The following is a 13,477-nucleotide window of genomic DNA, read 5'->3' as shown; positions in this document are numbered from 1 at the left end:
AGCAGTATGCAGTGCTTTTAAAGGTGTATACGAACCATAATATAATTGCAAAGGGCAAGAAGCCTTTACAAAGACAGGATATCAAGAAGACATGTGGGCTTTGGAGGAAGAAAATAGGTCATCAAGATCGTGGTGAGGATGTGAAACTAAGAAGGGGAAATCATGATAGAGAGAATAAAAGTGAGGGGTTCACGTGGTACGAGAGGAAAGTGAAGATGAAGATAACTTTCTAATATCCACCAAAAAAGAAAGAAATGATGCTTACGGGTACAAGGTCTTTATGCATAGAAATTGGAAATCGGGTTGGAAACTAAGCACGCCACCAAAGGTCTTTTGCATGACTTTTTTTTTCATGTGTTATATGCTGGAATCCATCGATTACAAAACCAAAGCCGTGACATTACAGAAAAAAAAAACCAAAAGCTAGCGGGAATAATCAAAATGATGAAAGCAGACATTAGTGGAACATAAACAAAGTGCCCATCATCACAGATCAGAAAAGATAGAATTATGAAGAATTAGATTCGTCACCATGGCCAAATCATAATCAGCTGTTTTATTGTCGAAGTCTTTATCACGAAATAAACCGTAAAAAAAAATTAGTCCACAAAATTTCTAAATCAAAATGCATACTTCGAGCTGCGCTTTAGGCACGTGACGATGACATTTCTGCAGCACAACTTGAAGTGTGGGCATTTGTAGACATATAAAATTTAATGAAGTAAATCATTTTTATTAAATGATTAAATCGACCAAGAGTCCGAAAAAATTTCACACGTGGCCTAAAAGTCAACAAAATTGGTGCGGATTCGAATAAAACTCGTGTCAGCACATAAATGGATGATTGTAATAGAAGCTACGTGATTCTGACTTAAATTGGAAAATTGAATGTCATTGACGATTCAAAATGGTAATTGGACATTTGATTAAATTAATAAATTTTTAACGGTTATAATTAAATAAATTATTTTTTGTTTAATTTAGTTCTGAGAATAACTAATTTTAAATTAATCAGAAAATACATATTGATTTAATTATACAATTAAAGAAATTTATTATTTTAGTGTCATTAAATATTCTACAAAATAAAATCATTGACACTACAAATACCTCCTTCAACATGAAGAGAATGAGACTTGAGAAGAAGAGAGAAAATCACTTAAACAAGGTCACTCTCGAGAAATCCCGAAGTCTCTCGAGTTCATGAAGATCATCAAGTCTACGAAAATCATCAAGTCCACGAAGAATCATCAAGTCATCAAATCGCTTGTTCTTCATCAAATCTAAATCCAAACTCAAGTCCACGAAGAATCGTCAAGCTACCAAATCGCTCGTTCTTTATCAAATCCAAATCCAAACTCAAATCCACGAATAATCATCAAACTGCCAAATCGATCGTTCTTCATCAAATCCAAATCAAACTCAAATTCTCAAGATCAAGCGCACGTCACTCTTGAGCCAAGTCACATACAGAGATAGAATCAGAATAGTTCACAAAGATTGTAACTCCGCGCTTGATTATAAATAAATCACATTTTATTTGTACACGTGTCTGCATTCTTATTTGTTTTCAAATTCTCGTTCTACAAAGGGTTTCACCCCTTAGAAGCTTTGAATCGTAGCTTCCATGGTTTCCATTGATCAAAAAAGCTTCCATGGCTTTGGACCATGTCAATCAGAACCTCACAGATGGATGTATCTTGGTTTCTTATGATACTCGCTTTCGTTTATGGAAATAACCCAATTCAATTTTTTTGTTTATTTCATGAAATGAAGTATGGACATACCATCCCTCAATTCCTCCTCTTCAGAGATAATATACGAAATTTTATGTTTGGCATTTGACGGAATTAGAGTTGCAGAGTGGAATCGGAAAAAGATTATGTATAGAGTAATTCAATAAAGATAACCGGAAAAATATGCAAATTAAGGACACTAGACCCAATTTTAGGATTGAATTTGACCTCAATTGCCTTTGTTGGTAGCTCCATCAATATATGAGTTTGATGGTCAATCTGGGATTGTCAGGGCAGAAGTGCAGAACATGAATTCATATTTGACCCCAATTTCTGGTTAAATGAAGGAAATATAGATTCATCTCCATCTGGGTTCGTGGAGGAGATGGATACGAACAAAGGAAGAGAGATTTAAGGTGCAAGTTGATTGGGTGTGTTGCACCTTATTTTGTTCTTTTGCATGAGAACCATCCATTCAATCCAACGGTATAGATTAAAAGTCCTCACCAAGCCCTTAAGAACTTGGTCCTCATTAGAAAAGGGCAATGCCGAGTTACCAACTCTGCTTTTTCATTTCCTGCGCTGAAAAGAGGAGAAGAAAATTTTCAAGTAGAAGTCCTCGAGAAGCACGCAAAGACAACAGGTTGAATAATAATATCCCACCAAACTCATATAGAAATCTAAATATTTCAAGGCTCCACTAATTTGACAACTAGGTTCATGGTTTATTGGTTTTCTCTTGTAAAAATGAACGATATCCAACTGACCACTTGTTCTTAGGTGGGAATAAGCGACTTGATCATCACATTTGATTTATCATTTTAAACCCAAAAATCACGTCAGCTAGTCTTCCCGGTTAATATAAAGAACTGTAAATTCCTCTTATGGTAACTTATGTTTGGCTACTTGGACAATTTGGTACCTGATGTATGAAAGCGGACAATTTGGTACCTAAAGTTCTCAAAATTAGGTCATTTTGGTACTTATGTCAATTTTGACTATATTTTCAGGGTTATTTCCGTCATCTTATCTCAACTTTACTTCATTTTTTTATAATACCTCCAAATTGCCTCTAAGTTATCACTAAAAATTTGATAACTCATCCACTTAGTATCTGTGATGATTTACGTATATAAATTTTCATAATGTAGCTATCAATCAAAATTAATTTTAATTATAAGTAATTAAAAAAATTTTGATAAAAATTACAATTGCATAAAGGTAATTTATTTCCTTTGCAGAAAATAATTAGGATACAATAAGTATATTAAAAAAAATTATTTTCGATATATGCGAAGTATATGCTAGGTGGAGTAGATATATCAATTTAATTATCTCTAAAGAGAGGCAATTATAGGAAGAAATGAAGAAAAATGTGAATTTAATGAGTTTAGGACTAGAATGACGGAAATAACCCTGAAAATATGATCAAAATTAATAGAGTTACCAAAATGACCTAAATTTGAGAACTTTAGGTACTAAATTATCCGTTTTCATACATCAGGTACTAAATTGTCCAAGTAGCCAAACATCAGATATCATAGGAGGAATTTACCCAATAAAGAAGAAGCCAAATGAACCTTCAGGCATGAAATTTCCATGCCTCCCATCTGGTTTTGTAATGAAGAAAGAAAACCATCCATAGCCGTGTTGAAAAGTCCACTTTAGAACACATTCTGGTCCATGTTTTACATCTCATATAAAGCACCCCCTCTCCCAGATATCAAAGATCACAAATTTACCTTCATACCAAGCCTACCATCTCTGAAACATCATCGTCATCCAATCTTTCATTATTCAAATCCCTAGTTTTGTTTGATAGAAATCAGAGTTTTGATCAGAAGCTAGCTGAGCCAAGATGGGTGTCACCAAAATCAGCCAGAAGTTTATTACTCAGGTAACTCCAGAAAGGATGTTCAAGGCCTTGATCCTTGATGCTCACAACCTCTGTCCCAAGCTCATGTTCTCTTCCATTAAAAGTATTGAGTTCCTTGAAGGTGATGGAGAAGTTGGAACCATCAAACAGATCAACTTCACTGAAGGTAATTTTGATCAGCAAGTCAACTCTTTCTTTTTTTAAGGGTAGCTCCAGATCCAACTCATATAATCATTGAAACCCTTTGATGATCTGACTGATCGATTTTTAGATACCGACTTAATATTTTCATGCTAAAATAAACTGAAGTGGAAATCTTTTCATCATTTGGTCATAGAACCAGTCTACTAGATAACTAAGTGTCTGGTATTCTTTGTGTTGTGCAGCTAGTCCTATGAGATATGCAAAACACAGGATTGATGCTCTGGACAAGGAGAATCTGATGTGCAGGTACACCTTCATTGAAAGTGATGCAGCAGAACATTTGCTGGACAAGGTTGAGTACATTACATATGATGTCAAGTTTGAAGGGTATGGCAGGGGAGGATGCATATGTCATTTGACAAGTGAATACAAAGCCAAAGATGGTACTCAGATAAAAGAAGAGGACATTGAGCTAGGGAAAGACAGAGCCATTGGAATGTATGAAGTCCTAGAGGCCTACCTCATGGCTCATCCTCGTGCATACACTTGAAAGTAAAACATTTCAAGAGGTTGTAGAAATTAATTTTTGGGAATTATGATGCTGTGAACAATATATCTAACATGTACTGTTGTTCATGTTTTTGTTTCCAGACTTAATTTTGTTCTTGTACTTTATATTCTGTATTTTCCTGTTGTTATCTACAAGATTGTGATTAATATGGTTCTAGTTCTGGCTTTGGTTCTGATCTGATCCATTTTGGGGCTATGTTTCTTTTCGTATGTAAAAGTAGTTCATTCAAGCTCATGTGCGTAATAATATGTTATTGGGAAACAACAGGTACAATATAGACTCAAAGACGGGATAGATAAAAAACAATAGAAAAACGTATTGAAAACAATTTTATCAATAAGTACTTGTTAAAACTAATTGGTGGATTTGTTGCTTGTGAGTTGAAAAAAAAACATAACAGTCACAACCCTATTCCAAGAAAAATCTGTCACCCTTTATCTATTACATTGATTTAAATTTACTAAAATCATGGCCTATTCATTCTCAGATTTGCCAATTGCGAACTCACTAGCTATTATGAAAATACAACTTAATCCACCAACTTCAAATAAAAATGATTTGTACAACAATTCCCGAAATTCCCCATTCCAACAGTTAACTGGCTTTGCATTCAACATCAATTTAACACTCAGCATCTACCTATATGTTTTGGAGCAACCAACCAGGTCAGTAGATTAGGCATATATTTAGCAAATACAGTCAATAATCCAGTGCCATTTATAAAAACGAGTGCCTCATGATTAACATTGCATGATTTTCCTAGTCAGCTATTCTTAGCGCAGCTGCTTCACAATAAGATAGCCGTTTTGTTACATTGAGCACAACAATATAGCCTTCAGCCATCCAGTATAGCCTGAACTTGTTCAACGATCGAGTCGAATAAAGGATGAGCTAGAAAACTTCATAGTACATATATGTACTTGGTACTCAGGATATGCTACTGCTGCTAGTAAGCGCCGCCCATGTGTTTTCATCAGCAAAATCTTTGAAGTTTGAACTAATAAGTAAGTTCCAACTAAGCGGCCAAACCAAACTTTGAAACCCTTGAAACCAATATATTATGACTACGTAGCTCAAAGTCTTTGATCAAAACTTTGAAATTCTTTTTTCAATCTGTGTATATATATACTGCTACTGATTAGTTTCCCACCAGTTCCTCCTTTATATGATCAGGCTTTGATCATATAGCCTAGTTCTTTCTTTACCATTAGTCTACGCATCATGGGTGTAACGAGCATTTCACAGGAGTTCTTGTGCCCGATTGCCCCATCGCGCATGTTCCAGGCTTTGATCATAGACTCTAAGAACTTGATCCCAAAGCTATTGCCCCAGTTCATAGCAAGCGTTGAGCTAACTCAAGGAGATGGCGGAGCAGGAAGCATTGAACAAGTCAACTTCACAGAAGGTCAGAAACATACATTGTTCTAGCTTTTAGAGACTACTACTTTGATCTGCAGTTTCTCCTATATAAATTTCTTATACTGATGAAAGTTCTGTTTGGTGTTACAATATTGCAGGTAACCATTACAAGTACGTCAAGCACAGAATCGATGAACTCGACCGGGATAATTTCGTGTGCAAGTACACTATGATTGACGGAGATGCCTTAGGTGACAAGCTTGAGTCTATCGGCTATGAGGTCAAGTTTGAGGCCGCTAGCGATGGGAGCTCTATCTGCAAAATGACAAGTAATTACAACACCATTGGAGAGTCTGATGTTAAGGAAGAAGAGATTATAGCAGGAAAGAATAGTGCTATGGGGATTTACAAAGTTATTGAAGCCTACCTCGTAGAGAACCCAAATGTTTATTCTTGAATTGGGTCTTCACCACCGATCATTTGATTGATCGAGCTCTATATTTCACATAGTTACACAGATACACACATATGTCACTTAGTCACAGATTTACAGCAACTATATTTGTTTAAGATTATATCTTGTGAACCCTCAAAAAGGATTAATACATCATAATAAGAATTCATTAAGACAAGAATAAAGTGAGTAGAAATTGCTTCTTTATTATTGTAATACAACAATCTTCTTCCAAATTCAAGCTGGCATGGGAAGACTATCACTGATGTGCAAGGTGCAGGGCATTTTCGTTGTCATATGAACTTAAATCCTCTCCTTGCATGGTACGTGTTTGAATCAGTCCTAGCTTTAAGACTTCATAAACACTCCAAGTTAATTATGTGCTTCTATTTTTTTCGTATATCACAGTTTCTTAATTTCCTGATACCAAAATGCATTATAATACTACGTATTCTTACATCACAAAAGCAAGAGAAGCTAGTCAGTTTTCTTCTCTACTGATGAAATGTACCTTGTTTTCAACTTTGTAGGCAATTTTATCAATCAGTCAAAGGAAAACTAGTCAATTTTTCCTTCAATCTTATAGCCAACCAGCCTGTATATTCTTTAAGGTCCAGAAAAACGTTCGTGATTAATGCTATATTCAATAAGGAAGCATGTACACATATACTTTGAACTTTTAGATTTTGGTCAAGAAGATTTATGTCCTGGGCTTTTTTTTCTTGTTTGCACGCTCAAGTTGCTTGCCTGCTTTGCAGTCCTTAATACTAAAACTTGAATACTCAGATAGAACAATATCAGAACCAAAATATCTGCATGATATATAATCTAAGCAGGACCATCAAGATTACACTTTAAAGTTAAAACAGCAATGACATTCTTTTTCTTCCCCTTTTCTTTATATTTTGTAGATTTGAGTCTGTGAGGTCTAAATCTTCCCAACCTCGTCCAAAAACAAACAGTAATAAACTTTTCCAGTGAAGATCGATCTCAAAGTTCTACTTCTGAACCTCATTACCATAACCAATTAAACAGATTCAATTAGGCGACAACCCACTTTTCAGGTCAAAAAGCAGTTGCTTAATATGAAATTAGAACATGATTAGTTCTGTGAGTTCCACTTGATATTTGGAAGGTGCTGGATGGTTTGAGCTGGCTAGCATGGTCCTGCTCCAAATACATTGCAGTTTGCTTTTGATTTTGGACTAACAAAGAATGGCTGAAATTGAAATTCAAAAGCATCAAGCAAGTTATTTAGTAAAAGGAATCATCAAGTACAAGATGTCCTCTAGAACTTAATCAAGTACTTGTTGAGTTTTTAAATATGCCTAACTAGATCCTCTCCAATGTATTTTCAAAGGCAAAGGCGATTAGGTCGAGCCTCCCGAGGCGACCGCCTTTCTAACAATGATTATTCTAATTAAATATATATAATCTAAACCTAGATGTATATAAGTCCAATATCTCTTTGTTGTAAATTTATGGGTTCACATAAGGACCAGCTCAACCAAAGGCCAACAAGAAATGCCCACATATTCAAGCCCAATTGTAGAAGCGCAATACATGATTGAATATAAGGCTCTCGTGAAAGAATTAAACCAAACGGCGTCGTTTGGATGAAAGCAAAGTCAAAAAGTCTTCGTCTTCAACCAAGCTTCGCTTTCCAGCAGCCCGCCTCAATTTGAGGTGGCGGGGCTTTTCCCAGTCGCTCCGCACCGGAGCACACACCGGCATTGCCTTTTGTAAACAACAGTCATTTCCTCCTTCACTTAGAGACAGACAATGTAGTTTAGTGCAGCCTTACTATGCAAGCTAACATGGTGAGTTTTCTGATTTCCTCTTAGAGATAATTGATAAAATGATATGTGGTTCAAAATCAAAATAAATTAACAATGGATGAATTGACTCAAATCCTTATAAACCTACAAGATAGGTCATAATTTCCAATGTGAGATATATATTATCAACACACCCCTGCACGTGTGGCGAATTTTCAAGTCATACACGTGGATAATATTTTAGGTGACGTGGAGTCCGTGTGACCATTTGGGCTTCACACGTGGACGTGGTCAACCCGCTCTGATACCATGATAAAGTGATATGGGGTTCACATCCAAAATCAATTGACAATGGATGGAGTGGCACAAACTCTTATAAACTCACAAACTAAGTCTCAATTCCCGATGTTGGATGTATATTCTCAACAATCATAATTGGATGTAAGAACTTGTAAATCGCGAACTTCTCTCTATGGTTGGTCACGCTCAACTTGTTCAATTTGTTTTCCAGAGCATGCTTCTTCATAGTTTTTTAGAGTACCAAATACCAATGGTCTGCTTATCTCATCAAAAATTAACTACATGGGCACGTAATTTCATATGGTATGGGAATGTCAAGGCTTGAAAACTTGTCACAGTCTCCTTGCAACATGTTTGTGCTCCAAAAGAAGAAAGTGGGACTGACATTCACAATCTGCCATCTCTAAAATCAGCAGCAATTTTGAAGTTTGCTTGGGATGCTATCACTTCTTTATCTAAATGGGGTGACTATGTGCGGACTCGTTATCCTATTTTAACCAGGTCAAGAGTTGGCTATCGGAAGTCGTCAATTTGGCTAGGTATCTGATCGATTGCTCCTCATATTACTCATCATTGTCATTGGATAATTGGGGATGGTCGATCAGTGTCTTTCTGGAAAGATAAATGGCTTCAAGATTCTATTTTAGCAATTTTGGGAGTTTTAAATTGGACAGAGTTCAGTGATTTACGGGTGACAGATTTCATCTCAAATCAGGCTTGGCAACTTCCTCCTTTCTTCTTGGCCATTTTCCTTGACTTGTCCAAGGCCATTTATGATATTCATCTCCCCTTAGTTGGTGAATTTGATAGGCTCATTTGGGATTCCACTACATCTGGAGAGTTGTCTTTTTCTTTCAGTTATAATTTGTTACGCAAACATTTTATCTTGAAGGATTGGGCTTCTATCATCGGGCGTTCTTTTATTCCACCGCAATACTCTTTTTTGACTTGGAGGATTTTTTTTTTTGATCGCATGCCCATTGATGATCGGTTGAAAAAAGGTGGGATCCCGATTGTGTCGATTTGTCAATTATGTCATGGTTCTGATGAGTCAACTATGCATCTATTTATTCATTGTTCGTTTTCTCAACAACTGTGAGAGTGGCTTACAGCTCAGTTTATTTCGTTTCTTTCTTTCCATAACTCTGTAGTGGATTAGTAGAATGGTTTTTGTCATAAGTCTTTTCTCCTAAGCTGTATAATCTTTGGTTAACAGCTGGTTTGTTTACTTTTATGACAATCTGGAAGGCACGGAATAGACTCAGGTTTGATAATCAGTCTCATATCTTCTCTAGACTATGTTATTCAGTCATGGCATGGATTAGACATTTTGGTATGCTTTTTCCAGGTTATTATAAGGGCGGTCTTGATAGTCACCTTTTATCTTTTCTTGGTGTTCGTCCTATTTCCCAAAGGGCACCCAAGATTCAACTTGTCTTATGGCAGCCTCATATCCATCCCTAGGTTAAAGTTAATACTGATGGTTTGGCGAAAGCTAATCCTGGTCCTACAGCTTGTGGAGATGTCTTTCGGAATGCTTTTGGTGTTTGTTTAGGGTGTTTTTGCCAAGCTTTAGGTTGCAATTCATCCTTTTATGCCGAGTTTTATGTTGTAATTGTGGCTATTGAAATTGCTTCTTCTAAAGGTTGGTTTAATTCATGGTTAGAAAGTGATTATATTAGTGTGATAGTGTTTTTGTACTCAACGACGTTTTCTCCTCCTTGGGACCTTAGAGTTAGATAGCAGAACTGTATGATCATTCATTGTGTGCAATTTAGTCGCACTCATATTTTCAGAGAAGGGAATGCAGCAGCAGATAAGATGGCAAACCTAGGTATGTCATGTGACTCATATACTTGGTATGTTAATCCTCCTGTGGAGATACACAAGTACTTGCATGCTGATTTTTTTGGACTCCCAAATTATCATTTTTCTTTTTGATTACGCAAGTCGATACCATTTACCGACGTTCTAGGTTTCATATCGCACCGTCATTATCATGAAGCTCCGAAGAAAGTTTTGGCATTTCAGTGCTAGTTTTTATTGTCTGAGCTGTTATTTTTTTAGTTCTACCAAAATTGTATACGAGAGGATTATATTTTTCCCTCGATTTCTCATTCTTTTTGTTTACTTTAAGACGTTTTTTTTTTCTAGCTTCAATAAATTTTATAGCTGAGGGCGCTCAGTCCTTAAGTCGCTTACCCAAAAAAAAAAACTTGTAAACATTCATGCAGCAACCAAAATATGCCGTTAGAAAATAAGTCGACAATGTATATCGAGCCAAAACATCCGACCAAATTGTTGCCAGAGCGATACAATGCTAAAGTAAAGCACCGATATTACCATTGGCAAAAACTGTTGTCTTACCTCATAAAAAGCTAGCTTTTGTGTACACTCACTCATTGTCTGAAAGAATCTGTATTCTAATCCGTATCACCCTTTATGACTAAATTGAAAGGAGGGTTTATATGCCTTCCAGCCCTAATTTCTCAACACAATTCTCATACGTGCATATTGATCTTTCTTGTGACAGAAGGATTCCACAATAGTGGATCTCCTCCAACCTCAAAAGCCACTCACAACCACAGATTGAAATAATAATGTAAACAAAATTTGATCACACTTTAATTCTTTTCAAGGGTCGGTTTTGGATATCGTAATGAGCTTAAAGACATCCTTTCGATTATAGACGTTCATCCACAGTAAAGCAAATTCTCTTTGGCCTCATCAACATTCCATACAAAACCGACCCTCCCTCTTTCCCTTTAAGATTTGACAATGACTTGTGATGAGGCTAATCAAGCTGCAACATTACTATCTTTGAGTGAGAAAAAAAAGATGAATGATTCCTTTCATGTCCCACATCTTTTGCCTTTCGATTATTCCTTCTTAACCTGTGCAATTGTTCATGCAAATAAAATGCCACCTAATGATTCTTCATTTATACTCTCCACCCTCCTCATCACATTTCCTGGCTTCTCTTCGCTTCTCCAGCCATGGCTCCAGAATTAGAGGTATGCATGCATGGCTCCATATACGTATGGCAAATAACATAGTTCCAATAACATATGTATCGACCATTGTTCCTAACCAGATAGTTTCCATGTTGAATGCAGAAACCTCGGATTACGGAGATACATGTCCGGATGGACTGTAATGGATGTGTACAGAAGATCAAGAAAGCATTACACGGCATCAGTGGTAGGAATTGGTGATCTTTACACTAAAATCCAGTCCTTCATTCTTTGCTTTTTGTTTTTGATGAACTATGTCTCATTCTTTTCTTCAAACAGGTATATATGATCTCTACATTGACTTCCCTCAGCAGAAGTTAACAATAATAGGATGGGCGGATCCAGAAAAGATAGTAAAAGCCATTAAAAGGACAAGGAAGATTGCCACTATATGTTCCCATATAGAGCAACCAACAGAGCCTGCTCCTCCAGCAGAACAACAACCCCCCGAAGGCGGCGCAGCAGCACCTCCTGATGCAGTAAATCCCCCTCCAACAGAATCACCTCCACCAGCCGAACCAACTCCACCTCCTGAAGCTGCCCCACCAGCTGAGCCACCAAAAGACCCTCCACCTCCGGAACAACAACCACCACCACCACCACCACAGCCATTACCAACACCTGTGGCTGCTGAGACCAATCTAGGCCAACAACATCCAGTTTACCACCACAGACCAAGAGAAGTTGGGGAAGTTCATACCGTATACCACCACCCTCCTGATTATGATTACAGATACGCTGACTACCCTAGTGCTTACCCGGGCTACTATAACAGATACCAATCATATCATAATAGTCAAGGACCTCTACCGGAACCAACTCCTCCCCCTGCCCCGGCTCCTGCTCCATCTCCATCCCCAGCTCCGGCTTTTGTTCCACCTCCGATCCATGCACCGCCGGTCTATGTGACACACAGCTACAACACATACAGGCCATCACCCTATGTCACTGAATACGGATATGTTCAACCACCCCCTCCACAACAGACGTATTCCAGTAGGATCAGCCAAAACCATTACTACAATGAGGATCAATCATATCACAATTACAGCAGCAATGGAAATGGGAATGGCAACATCACGTCGATTTTTAGCGATGAAAATCCGAATGCGTGTACTATAATGTAGACAGAGATCGGTGCTAAAGGCGGGCGATTAAGAATCTCAGGGGGAAAAGTTAATTGAGAATATATTGGCCTACAAATTAAAGATGTACCATTTGGTGGCAAGATATATTTTCTAAAAATATGTGACGACGTTAAGAGGAAGAATGAGATTCCAAGCGTGTAAGAGAAGATAGAATTGATCCCAAATCCCACTTGGGGAACTTAAGACGTGGTACTAATGGCTGGCATTCAGTTTATGTAAAACAATTTTACAAAGCTTCCAAATTTTGAACCATACTATCAATTATTCATTTTTCTGATAAGACCATACTTTTGTCTTCATTTAAAAAAATAATAAGGCCCTTGGCTACCAAATTTTGTTTCCCTAAGGCCTCGTTTGGTATCCGAAAAGAAAAATAGTTCATTTGTAATTCCCATGGGAATAGAACTTAAGAGGGAAGTGAATTTTCCTTTTTTGTGTTTGGTCACACAAAGGAAAGGAAGTTGATAGGAATCTTGTCTAAAAATTTGTAATTAATGCGATAAAATAATACTGAGGCATTTATTATTGAAGAGAGAAGTTTGTTCCATTGTTCATAGATGAAAGTGTTCCCCCCTCCCATTCCCTTTATGTGGGATGTAGGAAAGTAGTTCCTTTCCTTGTGCATACCAAACATTGGAGGGAATGAACTTCCTTTCCCAATTCCTTAATTTCGCGAAACAAACAAGGCCTAGAAGCAATCTGTGAAAAATAACATGTTCCACAATCCTACATAGCACGGAAGCTTGGTTGGACGACCGATTCCCGCTTCGGAAGCGGAAGCGGGAGCGGAAGCGCTCGGAAGCGCGGGGAAGCGCGACGGAAGCGCGATTCCGAAAAAGATGGGTTTGGAAGCGCGGCGGAAGCGTTGGCTTCCAAATTGGAAGCGCGGCAGAAGCATTGACTTCCAAATTGGAAGCGTGATTCCTTCTCTACCTCTATTTCATCAATCAATGTCTTGAGACTCTTCTTGTCATCTCATCTTCTTATTTATTTCGTTAGGCGGTTAAAGATGATCAACATCAATCAATCTAATATGTGTCAGAAATAAGGGGAAGAGATATCAGGAAAATCTAGATGAGAGAGATATAGAGAATACA

At 37.3% G+C, this 13,477-nt stretch overlaps 4 protein-coding genes across 4 annotated transcripts in view; all 4 read left to right on the top strand.

The window, feature by feature from the left end:
- Window positions 1–13,477, top strand: part of LOC126791182 (probable protein phosphatase 2C 34) — a 133,997-nt gene that overhangs the window by 15,903 nt on the left and 104,617 nt on the right. The gene's annotated exons all lie outside the window — the stretch shown is intronic.
- Window positions 3,402–4,500, top strand: LOC126791185 (major allergen Pru ar 1-like). Its single transcript, XM_050517599.1, has 2 exons — window positions 3,402–3,778; window positions 3,999–4,500. Exons 1-2 carry the CDS (start codon window positions 3,595–3,597, stop codon window positions 4,304–4,306), a joined length of 492 nt encoding a protein of 163 aa, XP_050373556.1. The 5' UTR covers window positions 3,402–3,594; the 3' UTR covers window positions 4,307–4,500.
- LOC126791188 (major strawberry allergen Fra a 1.07-like) lies at window positions 5,504–6,419 on the top strand. Its single transcript, XM_050517601.1, has 2 exons — window positions 5,504–5,732; window positions 5,845–6,419. The coding sequence occupies exons 1-2, from the start codon at window positions 5,549–5,551 to the stop codon at window positions 6,141–6,143; spliced, it is 483 nt and encodes a 160-aa protein (XP_050373558.1). The 5' UTR covers window positions 5,504–5,548; the 3' UTR covers window positions 6,144–6,419.
- LOC126791184 (leucine-rich repeat extensin-like protein 3) lies at window positions 11,084–12,660 on the top strand. The gene is made up of 3 exons (XM_050517598.1): window positions 11,084–11,232; window positions 11,335–11,419; window positions 11,512–12,660. The coding sequence occupies exons 1-3, from the start codon at window positions 11,215–11,217 to the stop codon at window positions 12,357–12,359; spliced, it is 951 nt and encodes a 316-aa protein (XP_050373555.1). The 5' UTR covers window positions 11,084–11,214; the 3' UTR covers window positions 12,360–12,660.

This window comes from Argentina anserina, chromosome 4 (assembly GCF_933775445.1).
Source record: "Argentina anserina chromosome 4, drPotAnse1.1, whole genome shotgun sequence".
NCBI lineage: Eukaryota > Viridiplantae > Streptophyta > Magnoliopsida > Rosales > Rosaceae > Argentina > Argentina anserina.
Note: the sequence above shows the minus strand (reverse complement) of the source record. Positions and strands in the feature narration are given on the sequence as shown.

Bases quoted from the DNA above. Each gene is read 5' to 3' on its own strand.
- LOC126791185 (XM_050517599.1), top strand. From the start codon at position 3,595: ATGGGTGTCACCAAAATCAGCCAGAAGTTTATTACTCAGGTAACTCCA. The intron at 3,779-3,998 runs GTAATTTTGATC...TGTGTTGTGCAG, and splicing joins ACAGATCAACTTCACTGAAG to CTAGTCCTATGAGATATGCA.
- LOC126791188 (XM_050517601.1), top strand. From the start codon at position 5,549: ATGGGTGTAACGAGCATTTCACAGGAGTTCTTGTGCCCGATTGCCCCA. The intron at 5,733-5,844 runs GTCAGAAACATA...ACAATATTGCAG, and splicing joins ACAAGTCAACTTCACAGAAG to GTAACCATTACAAGTACGTC.
- LOC126791184 (XM_050517598.1), top strand. The intron at 11,420-11,511 runs GTAGGAATTGGT...TTCTTCAAACAG, and splicing joins AGCATTACACGGCATCAGTG to GTATATATGATCTCTACATT.